The following is a 26,806-nucleotide window of genomic DNA, read 5'->3' as shown; positions in this document are numbered from 1 at the left end:
GCTTCCGTCTTCAGAAAAGTCCAGACAGTTCTGCTTCAATCTTCACACAGCATTTGCTAAACCAGTTTTGTCTCTCCACTTGTGCTTGATAACGTGCTGGCAAGTGTTTCAGTTTGCCGGGGACACCTGTTGTTCTCCTGCGGTTTTGGGCAGTAGAGCTGTGCTCAAGGAGGGATGGCTTCTGCCACTGAGGGCTGCCCGTATTCTAGTAGGCCGCGGGTGGCCCTCCTGTGTCACTCACACGCACTTAACATGGTATAGAAGTAAGCGGGAGGCAAATCAAAGAGTGGCAGCTGCGCGCTGGCTGGAGGCGAAGGTCCCAGTCCTACAGACAGACAGTGGCACTAGTAACCGAATACCCCCAACACCAGCCCTACCTTCCTCTTGAAAACTGATACTGGTTGCCGACTCACCCTCTGCTCCTGGTGTACATCTTCTATGGAAAAGTACAAAGGAACTAAAGGGACTTAGATATTTTCCCGCATTGACTTCTAAGAGGCAGTTTCACAGACTGGGGTATCCCCATGACTGTCTTTCAGTGAGAGCCAGAGTTAAAATTATTGAGGACGGAGCTAGTGTCTTTGTGCCGCTCTGTCCCATCCACACCAGGGCTGTCCTTCTTCATCTGCTTTCTAATATAACCAGACAATCTACGATGGTCTTTCTGCAGCTCTCCTAATCAACCACGTATTTTCTGAGGTTGTATTATTTTTTGCTTACCTTTATCCAGTTTGTTAAAATATGAAACTTTGGCCCTTTACAAATAATTTGTATTTTTCTGACATTCTTTGCTTTTTTGATGGTTCCCGAACAACTTTCTGAGTGTCTCTCTTCTGACCCTATTAAAAACTTAGTACAGAATGTGTACTATAATTTAGAAATTTTCATAAAGTTGAACGTATTTTCAAATTTACATAGTGTCCATTTTTTTTAATTAAAAAAAATTCTCAGTATAGTTGACGCACAATGGTACATCAGTTTCAAGTGTGCAACACGGTGATTGACCTCCCCTATACCTTACGCCCTGCCAGCCACAAGCATAGCCACGATCTGTCACCACACAACCTCGTTACAACCCCAGATACCACGGGCTGTATTCCGTGCGTGGTGTGGTGGTGGCCATGGCGTTGTGTCACATTCTCGGCTCTACAGTAAAGTCTTCTAGATGGTCTCTATCATTGGATTCATTTATTGTGGCAAAAGACGGGTTACAGAGCTGTGTAAGGCAACCCAACTGTATTTCTTACCTGCTTGCGGGTAAGACACATCTTGTAATGTTCTCGTTAGAGTCAGAGGGCTCCGCTCAAGGTTTTTTGTGTCTCTTAAAAGGCGTCGTAGGCCTTTCAGCGGCAGCGCGTCGGTATGTGGCAGGTGCGTGCGCGGGAGAGCTGGGCCCCGCAGGGCAGTGGCCACCCCGGCTGCGCAGTGTGACTGCGCTGTGGGGCGCCCGTCGCGGCTGGCCCGGGCCACAACCGACGCCGGTGCGAGACCCCAGCCCTGGCCGGGGACCCGCGCGCCGGCGCTGGACAGAAGAGCCAGTCGCTCAGGACGCGGGGCTCTGCCGCGGCCGCGCTCGGAACGACGTCCTCGAGTGTCCCGGCACCGACGTGAACCTGAGCATCGGAAAAGGGGGGACGACGGACACAAGACGGGCCCCAGGACGCTTGCACAGCGCCCGCGGCCGCGCGCCCGGCCTCCCCCTGCGCCCCGGGCAGAACCGGGTCCCGCCGAAGACAGGCTCCGGGGCGGACAGGCGCCTGCAGCGCGCGAGCGGGACCCACGACCGCGGCGGCCGGCGGGGACCGGGTGGGGACCGGCCGAGGCGCCGATGAGCGCCCCCCACCCCCGGGCGGTCGTCAGCCTTTGCGGCCGAGGCGGGACCAAACGCTGTCCCTGCCCCCGGCGCCACCCCGGCCCGTCGGTCCGTCGAGGGGCCTCAGCGGGGCCCGGGGAAGGCCGTGCACCTGCCGCTGGTGGGCGGGGCCTGCTCCGGGTGGGCGGGGCCTGCAGCGGCACCGGCCCCGCCCCCCCCCCCCCCCAGCCCGCAGCCCCGCCGCTCGCCCGCGCTCACAGGCACGTGCCCGGACGACCTGCGGCTCGCGGACGCGCGGATACCCGGGAGCCCCTCGCACCGCTGCCACCAGCCCGGGAACCTGAGAGCGGACCGTGCCGCTCCCCTTTGCCGCTCTCACGGGCCCCCAGGGCGTGTCCTAGGGAGACCGGGAGTTCTTCCTGCGCAGACCCTCCCCCTGGTCGAGCGCTGCCCGCTCCGGCCTCCGCCGGACGACGCTCCGTCCCGGGCGCCGGGCAGGGGAGGCGGAGGAAAGTGGCCGCGGGAGCGCGGCGTCCCCGGGCCGGGGCGGGGCGAGGCGGCGAGGGGCGGGGCCTGGGGCGGGGCCCGGCGCCGGGGGCGGGCTCCGGGGGCGTGGCGTGGGCGTGCCCGGCGGCGTGCGCGGCGGCGGCGGCGTGCGGCGGGGGCGGGGCAGCCGCGGGCCCGCGCCGTCAACAGACAAGATGGCGGCGGCGGCGGCGCCCCGGGCCTTGGGCAGTCTGCGGGCCGGCCGCGCTCGCTTGGCGGCCGCTTGCTGCGCTCGCTGGCGGCTGGGCCCCGGGGCGAGGCTGCCCGGCTCCTGGAGGGGCCCGCGGGTCGCGCCCGCGGTGTGGGCGCGGGGCTGGGCGTGCGCGGCCGGGGGCTCGGCCCCGCGGAGGGGCTACGGCTCGGACGTGAGGCCGGAGGACGAGCTGCGGGTGCGCCACCTGGACGCGGAGAACCGAGGTGGGCGCGGCCGGGGTCGCTCGCTCAGGGGTCGCGGCCCACGGCCGTGTCGGGGCGGCCCGGAGCCCCGCCTGCCCCCGCCGGCCCCGCGCGCCCGCGGTCGGCGCCTTCGGAGCCCGAGGCAGCGTCGGGGGCGGCCCGGGAGCGGCTCCGGCGCCCGCGCGGGGTCTCCGGCCGGGCCGAGGTCGCCGGCCGCGGTGCTGTCTGCCCCCCGCGTGCCGCCCGTCGCGGGGACCGGGGCCGGGGGGTTCCGGCGGCCGCGGCCAGACGCCTCCGCCCGGGACTCGCGCCCTCGGCGCCGCGGCTCCTTCCCCGGCGCGTTTCGGACGTTCGGTGTGTCCGGCTCCGGCGGGTGCGGGGCTGCGGTTCGTGCCCGTGAGCCACCGGCGGGGAGCGACGGCGCGGGTCCGGGTGCGGGTGCGGGGGCGGGCGCGGGTGCGGGTCCGGGCGCGGGTGCGGGTCCGGGCGCGGGTGCGGGGGCGGGTGCGGGGTGCGAGTGCGGGTGCGGGTGCGAGTGCGGGTGCGGGTCCGGGCGCGGGTGCGGGTCCGGGCGCGGGTGCGGGGGCGGGCGCGGGGTCGGGCGCCGCCGGCCCGAGGGTCCCTGCGCTGCCGCGGGGGCGGGACACGGAGCACAGCCGTTTGCCGGACGAGCGGCCGCCCACGGGGACGCGGGGTCCCGAGCCCCTGCCGTGCGCCGAGCGGGTGCGGGACGCAGCGTCTGCTCACGGGGCGAGGAAGGGCCCCTGCGGGCTTGGTGGGGGCGCGGGGCCGGGACAGCCGCGGAGACCCGGCGGCAGTTCGGCCTGGGGCGGTGGAGGGCGCGGCGGGGTGTTCGCGGCTCCGGGTTGGGCGTCCCCGGCGCGGCTGACCGGGCAGCGCGGCCTCCAGGGGCTCCGGCCGGTGTGCGCAGTGGGAGAAGCGGCGCCGGCCCCGCGGGCGAGGACTGAAGGTCCAGCCGGAAAGTAGATTTGGGACGGGGTGAGTCGGAGCCTTTCGGGCGAGCTTGTGGGGTCGCTCCGGGGACGAGGTGCGGGCGCCGTGCGCCGTCGCGCGTGTTCGGGATTGCGGTCCGCCGGACGGACGGGGGCCCAGACGCGGGTCGGGTCGGTCCGTGAGTTACGGTCCCGACGGAGCCCGGAGAGGACGGGGCCCACGAGGCCGCCAGCTTGCGGGAACCCAGTCTGCGGAGTCCTGGCTTCTCCGCGAGGCGCGTTCCGCCTCCTGGGGATGAGAGCTTCGGCCCGGGAGCACGACCGCAGCCCGCACCGTGCGGGGACACGAGGCCCGGAACCGGCAGGTGCGGGAGCCTCTCGGTGCCTCGGCGTCCCTGGGGGCCGTGCAGAGCTGGGGGGTCCGCAGCCCGCGAGGGCAGGAGAAGCCCAGAGTTCCCTGAGACGCAGGGTCAGAGCAGCCCGAACTGCTGTCCACCCTGGGGCCCTCGACGCTGCTGGAAGTGCAGGCGCGGGATGCCCTGGCCTCCGTCCGTGCTCTGGGTCCGGATCCTGATGTGGCCCGTTCTGTGGCCGGGGTGTCTTCGTGGTCGTGGACCTCCTCGGGCTGTCAGCAGCCGCGGGGGCCGCGGTTCATCGGGGTCTCTCCTTCCCAGGTCGGCGGTTCAGCACTTGGTTGTTCACTCGTGCCCGGGGGTTGCCTTCCCTCAAGGCGAGGCCGGCCGCTCTGCCCGCTTCGGAGCTGCTGGTGCCGCCGTCGGCCTTCCCTGCTCTTCTGCGGGTCCTTCCCAGGCCCCTCGCGGGGTGCGGCGACCCGTTCCTGCTGCTTCCCAGGCTGCTCCGGGTCGTGCGGCCTCGACTCCCGACGGCGACCCGTTCCACAGATCCTTTAGGAGCCACGTTAGGAAAACCACAGAAGCAGAGCGAACGAGCGAGGCCCTCGCGCGTCATGCCGCAGCCCTGCCCCGCTCACAGTTCACAGGTGATCGGACGGCCCCAGGGTCTCTGCGGCCTTCTTTGTCGCCGCTGCTCGGGTCCAGCCGGCTCGTCCCTACGGGGCCGTGGCTGGGGTTCTGCCGGCCGCTCTTCCGACATCCGCCTGCTTCTCGTTTTCAGCACATTGGTTTCTTTCATATATTTTCCCTCGTGTTTTTATGTTTATTTATTTACTCTCTCATGTTTTTAACAACGCATTTTCATACATTTTATGGCATGGGAATTACATTTATAAACATACATATTAAAGTATGAATATGTTTAAGATTTCATTTATTTACATGAGAGCATGTGACCTAGAGAGAGCTCTGGCCGCGGACAGGGGACAGGAGAGGGACGAGCGGACTCCTAGCCACAGACCCCAGGTGAGGACCTGCGCTGAAGTCAGATGCTTAACCCACTGAGCCACCTGGTGCTCCAAGATGCATGTGTTTTTAAATCTTCGTTGATGTACAAATCACATACCACAACATTCAGACACGGAGCTGATTCTAGTACTCGACAGCGCTGTGCCACCGTTTCCACAGTCCGGCTTGGGAACGAAGTCGCATTTCATCAGCCCAGACAGAAGCCCCGTTGCTTTAGTCACGGCCGCCCATCCTCTCGCTCCCTTCGCCGCAGGATCGGGCCCATGTGTCCGTTTTCTGTGCAGCAGCTGTGTCGCCGTTGGGCGCTGCACGTGAAGAAGTCGTCGATGCGGGCTTCGGTGGCGTCCAGTCCCCGTGTGTTGGCCGCCGTCCGTGCTGCAGCAGTGTCCGCGCTTCCTTCCGTTTCGGCGTCGGGTAACGTCCCGTGTTGGGATGGAGCAGGGCACGCTTGGCTTGTTGGTCATTCACACACAGTTGGGCCGTTGCCGCGTGCTGGGGACTGTGGACACTTCGTGTGCGTTTGGTGGGCGCTTCCTTTCACTCCGTTTAGCGGAATTGCTGGGTGCCCTGATAACTCTGTGGGGACCGTTTCGAGGAGCTCCCCCACTTCTGCAGGGCGGCTGCAGCATTTCGCAGTCCCTGCAGGGAGGTATGGGGGCTCCGGCTTCCATGCGTCCTGACCGATGCTCGCTCGTGTTTCTGGTTCTAGTCGTCCCGCTGCCTGCGAGGCGGTGTCTCCTTGTGGCTTTGATTCGGGCTTCCTAATGGTTAACGATGGAGCCTATGTATCTTCTTTACAGAGTGTCGCTCACAGGCTTTGCCTTTTTTTTTAACTGGGTGTGTCTTTTTATTGTTGAGTTCTAAGAGTGGTTTTTTTTATATATTCCGGATGCAAGTCCCTCATCAGATCTATGATTTGCAGAAAAATTTCCCACCATTTTGTGGGTTTTCAGTTTTTTTTTTTTTTAAGATTTTATTTATTTATTTGACAGATAGAGATCACAAGTAGGCAGAGAGGCAGGTAGAGAGAGAGGGAAGCAGGCTCTCCATGGAGCAGAGAGCCTGATGTGGGGCTCGATCCCAGGACCCTGAGATCATGACCTGAGCTGAAGGCAGAGACTTTAACCCACTGAGCCACCCAGGCGCCCCAGTTTTCAGTTTTTTAATGGTATATTTTGAAGAACTTGGGTCTGTACGTGGTTTATTAGAGGTAATCTGTTCCTGGTTTTCAGCACGTTGTGCATTACATGTTATTTTGTAGTAATAGTAGTAAATTATTCAAGTTCACAAAATTTCTAAAGTAAAAATGTTATATATGCACACGGTAAGATTAAATAGAATAAGCACGGTGGGATGGTGCCAGCTTTTCTATTTTCAGGCCCCGCCACCAAAGGTCGCACTTTAAAGGTCTCCTGAGCTCAAGCTGTGAATGCTGATGATGTGCCCTGCCCCTTTTTGTCTTGCAGGGAATGGCTAGACCACATTTTGCTTCTGTTTTTCGGGTGTTATGTGTAATGCTGCTGAACACTGGACTGACTTGTTTGGACATACGTGTTCGTTTCTCTTGGGTAGATACTAGGCTTAGAGTCAGTGGTCATGTGGTGATTTTATGTTTAGTTTCTGGAAGACCCACCGGAGTGGTTTCCACCGCAGCTGCGCCATTTCAGCATCTTCACCAACAGCGCGCAGGGGTTCCTGTTCCCCCCGCTGCCCGCCAACGCTTGTTTCCATTGGGTGTTCCGTGCAGCTGTCCTGCTGCCCGGAGGTGGTGACTCGCGGTGGTGTTGGTGTGCGTCGTCCTGCTAACGAACGACGTGGACCGTGACTTCGTGGGCTTGTTGGCCATTTGTGTGTCTCCTGTAGAGACAGCTGTTTACACCTTCTGCCCATTTTTCATTCTGGCCGTTTGTCCTTTGGTAGTGGGTAGTACAGATTCTTTCATAATCTGGATATTAGCTCTGTGTCAGATGTATCATTTGCAAATACTTTCTGTTGTGTGAGTTTTTTTTTTTTTTAAACTGGGCAGTTTTAATGAATTACATTTTTTTCTCTTGTTGCTTGTGCTTTTGTTATCATGTTTAAGACTCTGTTGCCTAATCCAAGGTCATGAAGATTTATATGTGCTTCCTTCTGAGAGCTACAGTTTTAGGTCTCACAGTGTGACTGACTACCATCCATTTTGAGAACATTTTTATATTTGGTGTGCGGGGACGGTCCAGTTTCATTCTGTGATGGTTAATCTCCGATTGTCCCACCCTTGTTTGTTGAAAAGACTCTTTTTTTTTTAGCACTGAATTGTCTCAGTATCTCTTTTGAAAACCAGTTGGCCATAGAGTAGGTGTTTATTTCTGGACTCTCAGTTCATTGATCTGCATGTCTGTCTTTGTGCCAGTACCACACTGTTTTTACTGTAGCTTTGTAGTAAGTTTTGAAATCGGGAAGTGTCCTGATTAAGTCCTTCAATTAAGACTTCCATCTTTCTTTTTCAAGATTTTCACCCCTTGGGGTTCCTTACAATTCCATTTGATTAGTTTTGTGTATTTTTTCAGAATTATTGATAAATATAAAAATTGAAAGATGTAGGGAAAGTAGTGTGTAGGTCATATACATAATTGGAAAGAAAATGTAGTAGTTCTCAAGTTTTTAAAATTCTGAAGGTTTTAATGTTTATTTCTGTCCCTGGTTCTCTGTGTGTGAGTTTGTATTCTTTTACTTACAAGGGCTCCCTAGATTTTAGAAGCTTCAGGCCTGCAAACCCTGGATTCCACTTGGTGACAGTTACAGGATGTGTCTTTACATTTTCCAAATGCCTTCCAAGATGTCTTTCATACCACTGACGTCTGCTCTTGTGAACAAATAGGTAGTAGTGTTTTGGCTGGGTGGTTGATGGAGACAGTATTTTTAGGAGCATCTTTAAAATTAAGGATGCACACTCGGGGGATGCCTGTTCAGTAGGATAGAAATAGTGCCTTCCTCTCGGGTTGCTGTGAGGGTCTTTGGCTTCGTGAAGCCCTGGGAGCCTGTCTGGCATATCCTTCCGCGCTCTGCTAGTGACAGGGCTGTCCTCATCCGGGTTTAGTGCAGAGCCTGCTCTGGATGCAGCTGCTGCTGCTGGTGGTGGTGGTTCTTGTTTTTCTTTTTTTAATTCTTATTTATTTCTAAAAAGATTTTCTTTATTTCTCAGAGATAGAGTGAGAGCGAGCGAGAGAGCGAGAGCACACAAGCAGGGGGAGCAGCAGAGGGTGAGGGCGAAGCAGGCTCCCCGCTGAGCAGGGAGCCCGGTGTGGGGCTCCATCCCAGGACCCTGGGATCATGACCTGAGCCAAAGGCAGACACTTAACCCACTGAGCCACTCAGGCACCCCTAGATACGAGTTCTTCCTGATTTTCTCCATGCTGAGATCATTTGGAATTCTTGAAAATTTATTTTGTGAGCTGAAGTTGATCTCTGTACTCACTTTGAAAATAGGTTTGCAGGTTCTTGCCTGGAGAAGGCATGCACACGTTTTGTTGTCTTCAGTCTAACTCAGTTTCAATAAGGATCGTATCCACCCCCAGCCCCAAGGAGGTGGAAGGCATTTCCCTGCACTGGGAGAAGTTGTACTTATTCATGGGACAAGCACGGTCAAGTACAGGTCATATAGGGCTTTGAATATCATGCCAAACTCTTTGTATGCAGATGTTTTGGAGACAAAGGAATTTAAGGAGGGGTGGATTCTGTGCATAATTGCTTTTGGAAGATTGATGGTTGGACTGAAGCGCTTGGAGTGCGGTGGTGGGTTCCCTGTAGAATTAGGGGAGTGGGGAGGCAGGAGCGGGCTTCATGGGAGGAAGGAGCTTTGCTTTTAGAGATTGAGGTTGACTTACTTGTTGGGCTCAGTCCCAGTGGAAGTGCTTTCAGGTAAGTATGTCAGACAGAGCCAGCGAGAAACTTGGGATGGAAATGCTGGAATGATGTGGTGCGGTGGAAAGAGTGCGTGGATACCAACTCCTGACGTCTGCGGAAAAGCGGGTCCCACGGGGCTCGCCTGGGACAAAGCCTGGCTGGCTGTGACTTCTGTATGGGCTTGAAGATGATGAAGCCACATTTTAAACAGTATTCTGTAATTGAGAGTTCTCACTAATAAGTACATGTAGTAAAATGTGCCAGATTACCTTGGTGGGGCTTAAGAGGAGAGAAAGGGCAGGCGTCAGGATGTTAATAAAGGTGTTTCTGATAGAAGAAACTGCGTGTGGAGCCCTGGATTGCGCTTACAGATGTATCGCGGATACCGCATTGTTTGAAATCTGCTTACCTTGAAAAGGAGGCTAAACGTGAACGTGAGGACGAAGCTCTTGGCGGGAACCTCAAGGAAGGGGCAGGTTTCCCAAGTCCCAAGTTACCAGCTGTGTGTGGGGGCGTTATACCCTGAGAACTCACTAACTCAGATGCTGTGCCATTTTGTTTTGTTTTTCACTAGGAATTGTGGTGCTGGGAATAAACAGAGCTTATGCCAAAAATTCATTCAGTAAAAATCTGATAAAAATGGTGAGTATAAAGATTAAGCTGTTTGTTTCTAACATTAAGATACAATGTTGACGTCAATCTGAAAAGTGATTTTTTTCCTCATTTCTTTTTTTTTCCTTCCCTACCCTCCCTTTATCTGTTTAGCTCTCAAAAGCTGTGGATGCTTTAAAATCTGATAAGAAAGTGCGGACCATAATAGTCCGGAGTGAAGTCCCGGGGGTATTCTGTGCTGGTATGTACACACACTCTATTAGGACGTTGAACTATAGTTTAAGTTTTCCTCTGTGATAGCCTATTTTCCATTATGAAGTGTTCTGTGATTTGAATTCCGTTACCAGCATTTTCTTTGTCTGTTTTTTTACTGTTTTACAAGAAAAAAAAAAGCTTTCTATTAGTTAAGGAGCTTTCTGTTGATTGTTTCGTAAGTCAAAAAAATAATTTGAGCCACTAAAATATTTGTAGTGCATGTGAAATATTTATGAAAGATGAGCTGGGGGGAAGAGTCGAGTCTTCTACCCAGAACAGTGTGCTCTGTGCGCATTTGCTCACCGAAGACCTTGACTGCCTAGCAGCAGCTCCCCCAGTGAAAAGCATTGGGTATAGACATTTGCTTTGGACGCTGTTTGTAGTAGCTCCTGCGTAAGGATGTGATGTGTCTACAGACTGTCTTTATAAGTTGGCATCTACAGCCGTGAAAATTAGGATTTCCCCCCTGATGGTACTGTATTACCAAAAGCTAAAGATTAAGTTGCCTTGCCTTTTCCTTTTATAATTGTTTCGTGCCATGAGATTGAATGAATCGGTTTCAACTAGTAAAAACGACTAAAAATGTAGATGAGGAAGGTAGATGCTGATGACTCACAGCATCGTCGTTATCTACAAATCAAAGTAGAAGTTGGCTGAAGCGTAAACATTTTTTTCAGTAAAAATATAAATGAGATAATCCCCTTCAGGCAATTAGACGTTTGAGGGAACAGCACATAGTATTTTGTTCATTAAACAAGTATCTATTAAAGCTTTAGAGTAAAACCAGAATAAGGCCGAGAGTGACGGGAAATGTGGAGAGTGTCTTTGTTGTGGGCGACAGGTTTCAGTTTCTTTCTCAAGAGCCCTCAGTCAGTCAGGGTTCAGCCTCTGTGGCTTCCACCTTAAAATACTGCAGAATTTTGTGGTATTTAAGAAACACTGAGTGTAAATGAGTTACATTTTGGCTTCCAGTGTACCATGGCATGCCTGAAAAGACTAGTTTTCACTCCAGCTGGGTAATCGGAGAGAGTGGGATTATCCTCCTCAGCGGTGGGGTGAAGGCCTTTTGTGATAGAGCCTCTGCTTGCCCCGCCCTAATTGCAGGCAGAGAAGGCCGTCCGCCTGGCGGGGCTGTCGGAGGCCTGGGGCCGGTCCGGTATGGCACATGAGGCCCTCACTGATGGCCCTTAGCAGTTCTTACACGGCAGGCTTTAAGTACATTTCCATTGTTGCCTGAACAGGATGGAGAACTTCCACGGAGAGAGTTCGAGTTCGGATTCTTGTATCTGTGACTGTAGGACCAGGAGACTACATCTCCAGGCGACTGAGTCCAGCCCACGTCCGATGGCCTGGGAGGGCTGCTCAGGGGCCTTGAAGGAAAGCCCAGGGACCTGAATCTCTGAGGAGTGACAGAGATCCGGTGAAGGCAGAACAGCGTTTCAGAATTCAGCACTCCCGAGCCCGCCGGCCTTCCTGCCTTTGTGGCTTCCCCGCCGCTGGCTGACGGAACGGGGCCACTCCTAGGAGAGTTCTTATTTTCCCGGTTCCTTTGCTGCCTGTGTGTTTTGCTTTTCTCGCTTGTTGGCACCCTGAGAAAGCCTGTGGGGCTTTAGATCAGTTTACAACTCCTTTTTATAGGTTGCTTTTTGGGGGACGTATTAAGTAATATACCACATGCTTTTCCCCAGATGAACACAGTGGCCTCGAACACTGTTTCCCGAGGCTCCATCAGGTTTATTTCCTCTGTCGCATTGCTTTGTAACTTCTGCACGACCAGGATCATCTTCTGCTGTATGCTTTAACTCATGAGATTTGTTACTGGATTTTGTTAAAAAAAAACCAGAGTGTGAATTTTAGTAAAATTGGGGCAGGTCATTTATGTTAGTAACTCAGTATATGTAATGGAATCATTCTTTCAAATTTCTCGGGAAGGTTTTTCTTTTCTTACATATATTTGAAAGAGGCAGTTGGGTAGGCCTGTCATTACTAGTAGGTGCACATAAACTCTAAGTCCAGTTCATAAAATCCCTTTGCAGAGTGGACAATGAGCACTTAAAATTTTCATAGTTTGTACCAGTGTAGAAATCTGGATTTAGCCAGGCCTCGTGTGTTACTGTTGAAGAGTGCAGACTGTCACGTAGTTAGAACTTTAATTTCACCATTGTCATCCGCTGCTCGTTACTCTGAGTCCTGCAGCCCCTCCGGTCGGTCTTCCCCTTCCCTTTCCGCCGGTGGTTCCTCTCCTCCGTCTGTATTCCAGCGGAGCCCGGTTTGTTTCCCGAAACTTGGAGCTGTAAAGCGGTCTTGCCTCAGATTTCTTGAGGACGGGAACTTCTTTTCGTTCTTTAAAAGTCATCTTTCGTATTCTGGGAACACAGCCCGACAGGGACTCGGCGTGTGGTTGCTGAACCCGATCGGGCTTTGAACCGCTGTGGTTCAGGGAGCGCGGGGGTAGTGCGCGGCTTCACGGCCGTCTCAGACCGCCTTCTGCTCACTCACAGTGGCTCCGGCGCTCGACTTCGGTTCATTCTTCTTCTTCTTCTTCTTCTTTTTTTTTAAGACTGTATTTATTTATTTGACAGAGATCACAAGTAGGCAGAGCAGCAGGCGGGGGGCGAGGGGAGCGGGAAGCAGGCTCATGCTGAGCAGAGAACCCGATGCGGGGCTCTATCCCAGGACCCCGAGATCATGACCTGAGCCAAAGGCAGAGGCTTAACCCACTGAGTCACCCACATGTCCCAAGGTTCTTATATCCTTTTTCGAATATGCCAGAGAGCAGATGAAGGGGCGCTATTGAAGTGATCCCTAGTGTGTTGAAGGTTGGACTGAGTGACCCCCTACTTTGCCTTTTAAGTGTACTATTAAAATCGATAGCCGTATTTCACTTAATTGGTGATCAAAATGTACACAAAATGTCTAAAATGTGTACAAATAGAGAAGTCCCGCTTCTACCCTTCTGCTCATTCTTTTCCTAATAAAAGTTGAAATTTGTATTAGATTATTTTTATCCTTTTAGTATTTCATTATACAGACGCACACGGATACGCACACGGACCCAGTGGGACGTTAGGGGAATCTCGGGAGGGAGAAGATGGACAGGACGGCCTGGCGGGCGGCGCGGGGCGGGACGCGGGTGCTGCTGGGAGGGCCCGTGTGTGCCGCGGCCGGCCTCGGGACCAGGGCTGTGCGCTCCCGGGAGTCCGAGTGCTACTTTCTTGTTGTTTCCACGCTTTCTGTGAAATAATTATCTTCCAGTCATAAATTATAGTAACCAGTGATACACGAAGTAAATAATTTGGGGGAAAAAATCACCAGGTTCCTAAAATTGTGACATTGACCGAGTTTCTGAATTATTGTTACAACATGTGAGAGGAAAAGCTTTAAAATAAGAAGATCTCATACAGCCATTCAGATGCTCTTATTTGACAGAATCCCTGTGAGGTTACGGGCCTGGTTAAAGGGAAGGACTTAGCTGGAGTACTTCTCTGGACTCCTAGAGCCCGGTTCTTTTGTTTCGTTTTTTAACTGCACTGTGATTTCTAATCTTTTGGAGTATGAGGACTTCTTCTTAAATTCTGCAAACTCCATGCACTTACATGTCCTAGTCGATTGAGAAGATGGATAATGTCAAAATGCCAGTCTGGGTACAGCATTGTATAGAAGTGAGTTTTCTGTTAATTAATAGTGATACCTAGCTACAGAAAAAGAAATCATAATTATCACGGGTGGACGTGGATGTTTTCAGATGCCATGCCATACCCAGGCGTGACCCAGGTTGGGAATCACTGAAGTGCACTCTTCCTCGTAGGTTAGACGCTGCGTCTGGGTTCACGGCCTGCCTGTGTTTCTCCGGGACTACAAGACATGTCGGTCTCATAGTCACAGTCATCGTGAAGCCGTGGCCAAAATGTGTGCTTGCTTTCCCTGCATAGTCTAGATGTTATTTATTCATTCAAAACTTTTACCTTGTTTCTTACACACATAAAGACACACTCACATCCACACACAGAGGAAAGCTGAAATAATTCTACTACACAATTTTAACATATTGCCTGTAATGAAATTATGAAAAAGTTCTTTTGGCTGGGTTACTGAAGTCGATGTAAGTGCGTAACCCTGGATTTTTACTTTTGTTCTTCCAGTGTTCCAACACTAAGTAGCAAAGGACATATGTGTCGTTTTTACCATCGAATTTTTAGAAATGAAAGTTTTGAGAAATTACTGAGAATAAGGATTTTTTTTCCTTTGAAATTACTAAAATAGATTATAAACAATTCTTGGTAATTGATTCTTGTATTCAGAACTCTAAATTGAGTGTTTCACTGAATTATACATAATAGTGTGGGTTTTTTTTTTTTAAAGGAAATGTAGTTTTGCTTCTGCTTTTGAATTCTAGTAAATTATGATTTCACTAAAAACTTCTCACTAAAATTGTCAACATGCTTTATTGAATGTTGTGTGTAGTGTTCAGATAGACAGATGTCATGATACAGATCCATGGGGGCTGTTGACGGGTGAGGTTCTCTCTTCAGTCTTATTTCAGAATCTCAGGTTAAGTTGTAGTAATGTACTTAAACGTTAGTCCCTTACAGAGTTTGATAAGAAAGGGAAGGGACAGGTACCCACAAATCTGTAATAGTTTAGCATAGGGTTCTTTTGTTGTGTATCATTTTTTTTGAATTAAAATAATCTAATTTTGGGGTATGAATTTCTTGCAATAAAATGCACCAATTCTAGAGGCTCCCGTTCAGCTCAGAGCGAGGAGCTTGCCACTCTTGATCTCAGGACTGGGAATTGGAGCCCGAGGGTAGATGTAGAGATTACTTAGTAAAATAACACCTTGGAAAAAAATGTGCCGATGCTAAGTATGTAATTGCTGAGTGTTGAGATTTTGGTCACGATCTCCGCAGTGATCTCTAGAGCGGGCTCATCGCTGGCAAAGCTTTCTCGTGCTCATGTGTGGTCAGTCCCATCCACGGCTCTGGCCGCTCGGACAGCTTCCCTCGCTCTTCCTACAGTTTCTCCTCTTGTGAAGCGTCTCCCGAGACGCCTGGCTCGCTCAGCCTGAAGAGCTTGCGACTCTTGAGCTCTCGGCAGTGAGTTCGAGCCCCGTGTCGGGTGTGGCGATCACTCAGGTTGAAGGGACCCCTGCTGAAGGTGGTCTGGTGCAGGAGCTTCCGTCACTGAGCTCAGTGGCTCGTGGGGCGGGGTGCTGCGGGCTCCGTGTTCATTCTGCGTGCCGAGCGGCTTGTCCTGGGTCTAACGCCTAGTGGTTTTGAGCATCTTTTCTGGTGCTTTTTTGGTCTTTTTTTTTTTTTTTTTTGGTGGTGAACTCTTTATTCAGTCTATTCCCCATGTTTTTATCAGATGTCTTCTTACTGAGTTACAGACTTCTTCGCATATTCCTGATACAAGGTCTTTCATCTGAGGAGTGTTTCCGGGGTATTTTCTCCCATTCTATGACTAGCCTTTTTATTAACAGTTCATTTTGAAGAATGAAGGTTTTTATTTGAAGTTTAATTTATCCATTTGTATATTCTTTTGTGGGGCTTGTACTTACTTTGTGAATTAAGAACTCTTATCTTATTCCAGAGCACAGACTTTGTCAAACTGTGTTGTCTTTTAGAATTTTTTTAGTTGTTATGTTTTACATTTAGACCTTTGATGCATTCTGACTTAATTTTTGTATATATTGTGAGATGTAGATTTAGGTATTGTAGTAAAATAAAACATGTCTTTGGTCTTTGCCCCAGATTCCTGGCACAGAACACCTAAAACCCGGGAATTCCCGGAGTGCTAAGAGGGCCTTTTTATACTAAAGAGTTGAGTCAAGGCTGGGGGTACCTAGATAGCTTTAGGGCGGGGCGGGATGCCAGAGACTCAGTCATGGGATTAAAGAGTCAGAACTTTCAGTCCCACTGCCCCAGAGTGTGAGGAGCGGAGAGGGGCTGGAGATGGAGTTCAGTCACCGAAGGACTTGGTGCCTGTGTAGTGCAGGCTCTGTCAAAACCCATAAACAGTGGGAAGTTTCTGGGTTCTTGAACACATGGGTGTTTGGGGAGGTGCCGTGCCCACAGAGGGCGTGGAAGCTCTGTGTCCCCGGTCCTCTTACCTTGCTCTCAGTATCTCTTCGACCTGGCGGTTCCTGCCCGAGTCTTATCCTTTTAATAAACTGGTAAATGTAAGTAAAGTGTTTCCCAGCTTCTGTGAGTCATTCTAGTGAATTCTTGAACCTGATGAGGGTTTTGTGGAAACCCTTGAATTTAGAGCTGGCCAGTCAGAAGTTTGGGTGCCTTCTGGGACCAGTGACTGGTATCTGAAGTGATAGCAGGCTCACGGCCCTGAGCCTTTAATCTGTAGGGTCTTTGCTGACTTTGGGAGTTAGCATCAGGATCGAATTAAGTTGTTGGACAGCCTTTGGCGTGGATAATTAGAGAATTGGTGTGGAGCCCCGTGCCCCCACGCCCCGCCAGTTGGTGTCAGGAGTAAGATTTGCTAGATTGACTCCCGGACTCGGGAGGTGCTTTACTTACCATTAGTAGTTTATTATAAAGGATAGAAAACAGGAACAAGGTAAAATGCGTAGGGCAAGAGTAGGGTGGATGGTGAGCACGTGTGTTCAACAACCTGAAAGTGCCCTTGAGCCCCATTGTTCATGGGTTTTATGGAGGTTCTGTTACATGGCCACGATTGATTAAAACATGGGCCTTTGGTGATTGAACTCAGCCTCTGGCCCAGCCGGCTCCCAGAGGTTGTCTGTGCCCCTGTCTTCCTGGTGAGGAGCCTCTGTCCTGAAGCTACTCGGAGCCCCCCAGCAGTGGTCTCATTAGCATAAGCTTAAGGATGGTTGAGAGGGGCTCATTATGAATAAGAATAAAAACACCTCTATCACTCCAGATAGTTAAAGGATTTTGAAAGCCCTATGCCAGGATCCTGTGAAAAGGACCAAATGTATTTTGTATTATATTGCAGGTTTTTTAAAACAAATTTTGCATATGCATATTCCAAGTTTTCTAACTGCATTTATTGAAAAGAGTAACTTTTCCTCCATTGAATTATCTTAGGACTTTCTAAAAAATATATGTATGTGTGAGTTATACCCAGGCTGTCTTTGCTGTTCAGTCTCAATTACTGTGTATACATCTTGGACATATTTAGTTAAATTTATTCCTAAACTTATTCCTAAATATTTCATAGTTTTTTGATTTATTCTAAGTGGTATTTTCTAATTTAGATTTTGATTTTCTATTGCTGGCATGTGGAAATACAATTGATTTTCATATACTGACCGTGTATCCTACCTTATTAAACTCACTTTTTAGTTCTGGGAATCTTTTTATTTTTGTAGATTTCTTGGGATTTTTCTTTGTAGGCAGTCATCTGTACCCAGTTGTTCTTCTTCCTTTTTAGTATGTTGGCCTTTATTGTTTCTTGTTACATCAGTTGGGGTCTCCTTTACAGTTTGAATAAAGCTGATGAGAATGTCCGTCCTAGTCTTCTCTCTGCTGAAGAGGGGCGGCATTTGGTCTTTCACCCATAAGTATACTGTTCACTGTGGTTTTCTCAGAAATGTGTTTTTATTAGGTTGTAAAAGACTCTATTCCTAGTTTGCTGGTTTTTTTTTTTTTAAATCACGAATAGGTGTTGAATTTTGTCAAATTTCTTTCTTTTGTATCTCTTTCTCTCTCTCTCTTTTTTTTTAAAGATTTTATTCATTTATTTGACAGACAGAGATCACAAGTAGGCAGAGAGGCAGGCAGAGAGAGAGGAGGAAGCAGGCTCCCCGCTGAGCAGAGAGCCCGATGCAGGACTCGATCCCAGGACCCTGAGATCATGACCTGAGCTGAAGGCAGCAGCTTAACCCACTGAGCCACCCAGGCGCCCCTTTTGTGTCTCTTAAGATGATTGTATCTTTTTTCCCTGACTCTCTTAAAAATAGCAATTATGAAATGATTTTCAGCTATTAAACAACCTTGTATTCCTATAATGAACCCTTCTTGGTCATTTTTACATGTTGTTAGATTCGATGTGTTAACGTTTGGTGGAGGAATTCTGCAGCTGTTTCCATGAGGGAGATTCAAGTACAGTTTGTCTTGTAACGTCTGTGTCTGGTTTTAGTGTCAGGGCATTGCTGGTCTCGTGAGATGAGTCAGAAAGTGTTCCAATTTTGGTTCTTCTGTTTTGCTGAAGAGGTTGTGTAGAATTGCTGTTATTTCTTCTGTAGTTGTTTGGTAAAATTCACCAACAAAGCCATCTGGGTCCAGTGGGAAGATTTTTAACTGTGAATTTAATCTTTTCTGTAAATCTAGGGCTATTCAAGTTACCCACTTCTTAAATTGGGGTAATTTGTGTCTTTTAAGGAAATTATCTGTTTCATCTAGGTTTTCAAATTTACTGCATAAAGTTCACAATATACCCTTATCTTTTTAATGTCGACTGAATTTTTAGAGATATCTCCCATTTTTCCTGTTGATAATTTGTGTCTTTTTCTCAAATTCTGGCAAAACATTTATTACTTTTCTTGATCTTTTCAAAGAACTGGCTTTTGGTTTCATTGGTTCATTTTTTTCTTTCCACTGTTTGCTTTGGTATTAATTTATACCTTATTTTCTAGATTCTTAAAATGGAAGCTTAGATCTTTGATCTTAAACCTTTTTCTTTCCTAATAGATGCTTTTAATATTATAAGTAATTTTAATTTTTTCATTTGGACATGCCAGAGATACCATTAAGAATGACTCAGGGTACTCATGGACTTTCTGAGAAAGTAATAATTACTGGCTGTTGCTAATTCATTTCTAACCCTATTTCCATTAAAAAAATATTTCTTAAGTAAGTGGCTCAGCTGGCTGAGTGTCCGACTCTTGATTTCAGCTCACGTGGTTCTCAGGGTCCTGCGATCGAGCCCTGCGCTGGGCTGTGCACTCAGTGGGGAGTCTGTTGGAGGTCTCTCTCTCCCTCTCCCCCTGCTCTCTGTCTCTGTTTCTAAAGTAAGTGCATCTTAAAAAAATGTCCTAAGTAATACTTTATGCTCTGTAGATCCTGTTTTCTTCTTAAGAAGTAGGGGGTGCGCGATAGGAGTGATCCGCCGACTTCCCCTGGCAGCCCAGCCCCGCTGCAGCACGTTGCCCAGCAGAGTGGCCCGGCGGGCTGATGTGAAGGATCGCCTCACCGCCCTGCTTCAGCCGATCTCCGAAGTGAAGGTGTGGTGGCTGAATGGTGGTCCCCAAACTTGTCCATGTCCTGAACCCCGGACCTGGAGCTATGTGACCTTCTATGACACAAGGGACGTCATCCTCAGGAATCGGTTGAAGATCTGGAGCTGGGGAGGTTATCCCGCGTTAGCTGGTGGGCGCAGCCCAACGACAAGGGTGTGTCAGAGGCAGGAGGACAGGGATCTGCAGGAGAGACGGAGCTGGGAAGTGGGGTGAGCCCGGGCCCGTGCGCAGCCTCCGGTGTTGGGGAAGGCCCGGCATCTCACCCTCCCAGGAGCCTGCAGTTTCTGCTTCTGACCTCAAACCGGAGGGCGATGCCACGAAGCTGGCGGCTCTTCGGAGGAGACGGACGCCAGGCGCGTAGGTCCGGCTGCCGCCCTCCCTGCCCCGTCGGCCTCCTCCTCTCTCGCGTTCTCCCCGCCTTGGTCCCTGCCCGCCGGAGCTCGTTTCTCCGCTCAGACCCCGAGCTCCCGTGGCTCCGAAGGACCTTGGCACAGATGTCATCTCCTTGGCTGTTCCCTTGTCGCTGTAGCCACGCCCCCCACCCTCCACCACAGTTTCCTATTTTAGCTGCTGCTTGGCACTTTTCAGTTCCGGAATTTATTTTTTGCTTGTGATTGTGTGATCGGCCCGCTCCTCCTGCAGATCTGCCGATTCCCTGGAACTGGGGCAGGGCCTTTATCAGAGCGCTGCCGGGACCGTCGCAGGTCCTGAGCAGAGAGTTCGGGAGGAAGAGCGGAAGGGCTCTGGTCGTTGAGGAAGCGCCGCCGGCAGAGCATCTTACCTGCCTTAGAAGTCGCGCTCGTGTAGGCGGCTCGTGTAGGCGGCTTGTGGCGAAAAGGAGGGACTTGTGCGCCTTCTGTCTCCTCACCCTCCGTATTAAAGGGACCATCTGAAGTGCAAGCATGTCTCCGAAGAACAGAGCTGCCTCTTCTGGGGAGAGGAGAGAATGGGCCCCTCCAGAGGCGGCGGCTCGGCCGGAGGTGGCTGGCCTGGGCTTTTGTCTCTTGGGGCCCCTCGCCAGGTCTCCCAGGGAGGCCCTGCTGCCTTCAGTGGCGAGGAGGGCACTGGAGGCCAGAAGAGCTCCTGCGTGTGGGGAGTCCCAGGGGATGTAATTCAGCCTGTGACCCTGGGTGAGGTCCCATGGAGCTCCAGGGGCTACAAAGGCAGAGCCTAAAAACTTAGAAACAGAGGGTTAAGCCTCTGCCTTCAGCTCGGGTCATGATCTCGGGGTCCTGGGATCGAGCCCCGCATCGGGCTCTCTGCTCAGTGGGGAGCCTGCTTCCTCCTCTCTCTCTGCCTGCCTCTCTGCCTGCTTGTGATCTCTGTCTGTCCAATAAATAAATAAAATCTTTAAAAAAAAACAACACAAAGACTTAGAAACAGATCGAGTGTTTATCCGTGTGCTCTGGCGGTGGAGACTCAGCTGCAGAGCTTGCTTTCTGAGGGGAAAGTTCGTCTAGACTAGGCTTCAGCAAACGCTTTCAGTAAAGGGCCAGATAGTTTAGGCTCTCTGGGCCTCTTACAGTCTTTGTCATGTATCTGTCATGTATCTGACTACCTATCTGTTTGTCTGGTTTATTTTTATTGAGCTTCAGGAGACAAGCAGGACCCCTTTTAGCTGGGGGCAGACCAGCCTGCCCGCTGTGATGTGCTCACCCCAGGCCAGACTCAATTTCTTTTTCCCGTTTGCTGGTCCACATGTTTTCCCTGGACCTGGCCTCTCGGCCTGCAGCTGGAGAAGCCAGGCTGAGTTCCGTAGGGCTCCACGGAAGGTGCTAGATGCCTGGCCCCTGGAGACTGCATCTCTAATCAGCAGTGAAAGTGCCCTTTTGTCTTATGCGACTGAGGAGTGACCCTGCAGAAAGCTCTGCAGCCCGCAGTGGCACAGGTGCGTAGCGTTAGTGGCCTTTGGGGCCCCTGTCAGCGAGGATCACCTTGTGCTTTATGTTCCTGGAAACCCCCCATTAGAATGTCCATTTGAATAACTTAGGACTTGCTCAGCAAAATCAAGTTTGAGACATGGAAGTAGTCAGTATTTTCACATTCTCTAAAACAGAAGTATAGGCCACATGGTTAACAGATACCAATGTAATGTATTCATTAAAACACTTATAAAAATGTCACGTACTTTGAGTTGTTATCTCTTCCTCACTATAAACTTTTGGTGATTTTCTTTTCTTGAATTGTATGAAATATCTGTGATTGGTTATTGATGTAAGAAAGATGTTAGGTTCAAAGCCGATGGCCAAGAAAGAATTCTTGAGATGTCTTTGGTGCAAAAAGGCGGTTTTCTTAAAGCCTGGGGACGGGACGGGTAGTCAGAAAGAGCTGCGCCGGGGCCCATTACATACTTTCAGTCGAGAGGGGGTTAGGGGGGCATAAGTCTCTAAAGAATTTGGGAGCAAGGTTTCCAGGTCCTCGAGGGGGCCGGCTGTTGTTGGGAAAATTCACTTATCACTGGCAAATGAAACCTTAGTCTTGAGACCCTCCAGATGTGTGTCAGTGGGCCGTATGCTTGGACGGTGATTGCTAACCTCTATTTTGGGGAGTAGCGATAAAGGAAGTTTCTAAAAGAATTTCTGTGTTAAAGTAGACTTGAAGGATCCTATAGGTCCACAAGTCCAAAATGGACTTTTGCCTTCAGCAAAGTGTCAGCATCGAGGCAGTGGAGTCCCTAGACCAAGGTCACGCCGCCTGTTTCAAGGACTTGTCTGTGGGCTGTAGGTAGTAAGGAAATTTAATAATTTCTCTTCTGCCTTTGTTCCCACATCAGTTACGTTTGTGATGAATAGACCACCCCTACTTGGTGTGTTCTCCGGGACGATCTGCCTGACCCTTTTGACAAGGCTTTTTTTTTTAAAGCTTTTGATGTCTTTACTGAGTGCCCAGGGTGTTCTGTAGATTTTCTCAGTTCCTGCTGGTCATAAGGCGAACAGCAGAATTGTTCGCACCCTGGCTTCCTGTCGATGTTCTTTCTTTGATAACTGCCTGTGAATGGGCATTTCATCTTCAAGGTTAAGGGAACTGGGTGCAGATTAGGGGAGCTCTTTCTCTGAGTGACATTTCTCTGGTTTTCTGTTCTGCAAACTGCAGCCACCCAGCCTCCCTGCTCGCTCTGTTTAGGGCCCCCCGCCTTGCACCCATCCTGGAAAGCACCCTTAGAAAGAAAGCTGGAACCGTCAGTGGACTCCCGTGCAGTCTGTCACTACCTGTTGATCAGCTTCTGGAGGAAGTTTCCAGTATTTGAAGGAAAAAAGGCTAGTCTGCTGTCCCTTAGCCCGTCGTAGTCAGAGCTTTAAATTTTCAGTTCCCTTTGTAGGGAATGGTGTTAAGGAAGTAAGAGCTGGGTGCTAACCGTGCTCTTTGTCCCTTGGTGTCTTTGTCTCTAGGCCCTTTTACTGGATAAAGCTAAGAGCTACTTAGATAAATGAATTACACTGTATTACACACACACACACACACACACACACGCACACTCTCCTATCGGTGCATTTATGAATGGAAAGCCTTGAGTTCATGTTGACAGCTCCATTTCCAGTTCCTCACTGTAGGATCCATTTTCCTCTACCATTAGGTTTTTTAAAGATTTTATTTATTTATTTGTCAGAGAGAGAGGGGGAAAGCGAGGGCACAGGCAGAGGGAGTGGCAGCAGAGGGAGAGGCGGACTCCCTAGGGAGCAGGGAATCCAGTGAGAGACTTGACCCCAGGACCCTGGGATCATGACCGGAGCCAACGGCAGACACTTGACCCACTGAGCCACTCAGGCGCCCCTCCTCTCCCATTCTATCCTTGCGTTATCTGAACTACATGTATTCATCTGCTCAGTTCTGCAGTATGCAGAAAATCGTTTCAGAACTGCTGGATTGATGCCGCTGTGATAAGCGCACTTTCTAACGAGGGTTCACGATTTCCTTAGAGCATTTCTGGCTTTAGACTGGGGTGCAGAGTAAAGCGCTGTACTGGAAGTTATTCGTGTCATTTCTCGTTCGGTGCAGTTCTGTCTTGTTCCTATGAAATCGAGTTAGGTTTCCTCACTTGTTTCTTTTACTTGACTGTGTGAAATACCAGCGCCGTTCCACAGCCAAAGCTCTCCGCGGACGTGCCCCGCTCACGTCCTCCCTCCGCCCGGCCAGCGGGTCCGCACTCGTGAGGGCGTTACGGCGTCTCATCAGCTCCTCGTTCACCCATCAGGTTTCCTTTTTACAGAATCAAGGACGTGCTTGTGTGCCTGGTCCCGTTTTCCTCATGTAGAATCTTGTCTGTGCTCTTTGTGCTTGTTTCAGTTCATAGCAGCGTAGAGATTAGCTCACAGGAATGTGAGGGTGCCCGCAGCGGATGGGGGCTCGGGAGCCTTTCTGAAGACCCACTGTGCCACGGTGGGCAGCTGGCGGAGACGGGACGGACCCAGACTCTGCAGGGGATGGAGAAATGGCACCATCTTAGCAGGGAGGCCTCCCAGTGAGCTGGAGAGCCTGGCACACTGGGTAGAAGGAAAGTTCTGGGTTTGGGATGGTAAAAGGATGCTTCACTGAGGGAGAGTGAAGCTCTGTGTATTAGAGCTTTGAATTCAGATAAAATCCTATGGCAGAACAGTCTCTTGTCAAATGGGAGTTACTATAAATGACCTGGGGAAAATTTACTGTATAATTAAAAAAAATTTTTTTAAGTGTTTCTAGAGCAGTTTAGGTTCACAGCAAAATCGAGAAGGGCATACAGAGATTTCCCATAATCGCCCTGCCTCATACACACGTAGCCTCCCTCATAAGCAGCACCTTCCACCGGAGCGGTCCGTGTGCTGGGTCTGACGAACTTACACTGACATGTCCTACGCACCCAAAGTCTCTCATTTGCGTTGGGGTTCACTCTTGGTGTTGTGCACTCCGTGGGTTTGGACAAATGTAGAACACGTATCTGCCATTACACTATCATGCAGAATGCGTCTGCTGCCTTAAGAATTGTCTGTAGCTCACTTGTCCCTTCCTTATAAAGCCCTGGTGACCATTGATCTTTCGCTGTGTCCGTGGTTTTACCCTCTCCGGTATGTTACACCAGAACCACACTGTGTAGCCTTTTCAGATTGACTTCCTTCATTTCATAAGATGCACGGAAGATTCTTTATGTCCTTCCATGTCCGTGGCACAGTAGCTCGTTTTTTTTTTACCAATGACAGTCCACTTTATAGACGTGCCACAGCTCGGTCCTCTGCCCACTGAAGGACATCTCGGCAGCTTCCTAGTGTTGCAGTTGTGAAGAAAGCTGCTATCAAGGCCTGTATCCAGGCTGCTAAGCAGACCGAAGTTTTCAACTCTTCGGGTTAAATACCAACGACTGCCGGATCATGCATTAACAGTGAGTTGAGTTTTCTAAGAACGTGTCAAACTGTCTCCTAGAGAAGCATATCATTTTGCATCCTATCAGCATGAACAATATGTTTTTGCCAGAATTTAGTGGTGTCAGTGTTCCAGGTTTTGGCCATTCTAATAGGTGTACAGTGGTGTTTCCCTGTTTTAATTTGTATTCCCATGACGACATGTGATGTGGAGCACCATGTTTATCTCCAGTCTCTATAGCTTTGGTAAAGTGTCTGTTAAAGTCTTTGGCCCAGTTTTTTTGTTGTTGTTGTTTTTGTTTTTTGGTGGTGGTGGTTTTTTAAGTTGGCTCCATGCCAGTGCGGGGCTTGAACTCATGACCCTGAGATCAAGACCTGGGCTGAGATCAGGAGTTGGATGTAACTGGCTGAGCCCCCCAGACACCCCATTTGGCCCAGTTTTTAATTGAGTTGCTTGTTTACTTCTTGAGTTTCAAGAGTTCTTTGTATAATTTAGATCACAGCCCTCTATCAGGTGTGTCTTTTGCAAATACTTTTCCCGTTCTGCAGCTGCCTTTCTCGTTCTCTTGACTCTATCCTTGGCAGAACGGAAGTTCTTCATTCAGATGAAGTCCAGCTTATCCGTTACGTCTTTCACGGGTCGTGACTTTGGTGCTGGAGACGTCCCTCCATCTGTAGACCCGGTTGGGAAGAAGGGACATCCTGACCATGTTGAGTCTTCCTGTCTGTGAACACAGACTGTCTCTCCACCTACGTAGTTCTTCGTTGATTTTGTTCATTTTGTAGTATTCCTCCTGCGGACCTTACACATATTTTGTTGGATTTATACTTTGGTATTTCATTTTTGGGGGTGCTAATGTAAGGGACATCATGTTTTTATTTTCAAATCCCTCTTGTTCCTTGCTTGGGTATTGAAAAGTGATTGACTTTTATATATTAACTTGTATCCTGCAGTCTTGGTATAATTGCAAAGTCTAGGAATTTTTCTTTTAATTGAGTCTTTTGGATTTTCATGTCATCTGCAAAAAAATAGTGATTGTTTTATGTCTTCCTTCCCAGTCTGTTACTTTTTACTTCTTTCTTGCTATATTACGTTCATAAGGACTTCTAGTAGGAGATCTGAAAGGTGTGGTGGGGGGGACGTGCTTGACTTTTGCTTGATCGTAGTGGGAAAACTTTGAATTTCTCACCATTCATTATACGAGCTGTAGATATTTTATAGATATTCTTTACCAAGTTGAAAAGGTACCCCTCTGTTTCACTTTATCAAGTATGCATATCATGAATGGGTATTTGTATGCTTTTTCTGCATCTATTAATATGGTCATGTGATATTTTTTCTTATATAGCTGCTGATGTGAGGATTACTTTGATTGATGTTTGAATGCTGAGCAGCCTTGCGTACCTGGGATAAGTCCCACTTAGTTGTGCATAATTTATTTTAAAAAAGGTGAAAACTCATTTCCTCTTGCAATTACAGTGTGGGTTCATTGGACCTTTTTTTCTGAATCTAAGATGCATTGCGGGTTCTTGCTTTGTATCACTATTTGTATTAGTAATTTCATCATCTGGGAATGGATTTATTATTACTTACCTCTTGGTCACGGCTGTGCTGAGAAGGACTACAGTACACACATGAAGAATGATGGAACTGCCCAGAAAGATGAAGGAATAGTCAGATCATTGCTTCTTCATTGCATTGCCTCAAGAATTGCATCGTCTTTTAAAAATTTAAATGAGGGGGGTGGCTCAGTGGGTTAAAGCCTCTGATCCCAGCATCCTGGGATCAAGCCCTGCGTTGGGCTTTCTGCTCAGTGGGGAGCCTGCTCCCCACCCCCCTGCTTCTCTGCCTACTTGTGATCTGTCAAATAAATAAATAAATAAAACCTTTAAAAATTTTTAAAAAATGAAATCGGGAGGCACCATCTTCATAGTCTGTCTTTCTTTTATTTATGTATGTATTTGTTTATTTATTTGACAGAGAGAGACATGGAGAGGCAGTACAGGGAGTGGGAGAGGGAGAGGCAGAAGCAGGCTTTCCGCTGAGCCGGGAGCCTGATGCGGGGCGCCATCCCAGGACCCTGGGATCATGACGTGAGCCAAAGGCAGATGCTTAACGACTGAGCCACCCAAGCGCCCCTGTATTCTTTCTTTTAGTTTTTATTGAACACATTTAAGAATTTAGAATTTTTAATTTTCTCCCTCTGATGACCAGGAGTAGAAAGTTGACAGAGGAAGATATTTCGTTATCAGATGAATAATCATCAATAGAGACAGCAGGACTCCAGGCTCTAATCATTGAAAGTGAAGTTGATCATGTAAGGGAAATCGGAGACTGAGTGGTCAGACGACAGTGTCCCGGGTGAGTTCTCTTGAAGTCAAGACTGGAGGAGTGAGCAGTTTGTTGTGTGAACCGT

General features: G+C 49.8%; 1 protein-coding gene across 4 annotated transcripts in view; it reads left to right on the top strand.

Moving 5' to 3' along the window:
• The first annotated feature begins 2,484 nt into the window (after positions 1-2,484).
• The window catches only part of AUH (AU RNA binding methylglutaconyl-CoA hydratase), a 134,052-nt gene continuing 109,730 nt past the window's right edge, over positions 2,485-26,806 (top strand). For 3 of the 4 annotated variants that reach the window (XM_059143255.1, XM_059143256.1, XM_059143254.1), the window contains exons 1-3: positions 2,485-2,776; positions 9,550-9,617; positions 9,741-9,828. In XM_059143255.1, the coding sequence (XP_058999238.1) occupies positions 2,515-2,776; positions 9,550-9,617; positions 9,741-9,828 (418 nt within the window). In that variant the 5' untranslated portion in view covers positions 2,485-2,514. The remainder of the gene's footprint in view (positions 2,777-9,549; positions 9,618-9,740; positions 9,829-26,806) is intronic. The other variant, XM_059143257.1, reaches the window with a different exon arrangement.

Source organism: Mustela lutreola, chromosome 12 (genome assembly GCF_030435805.1).
Source record: "Mustela lutreola isolate mMusLut2 chromosome 12, mMusLut2.pri, whole genome shotgun sequence".
In the NCBI taxonomy this organism is placed as follows: Eukaryota; Metazoa; Chordata; class Mammalia; order Carnivora; family Mustelidae; genus Mustela; species Mustela lutreola.
The sequence above is the reverse complement of the archived record's forward strand: the minus strand, read 5'-3'. Positions and strand labels throughout refer to the sequence as shown.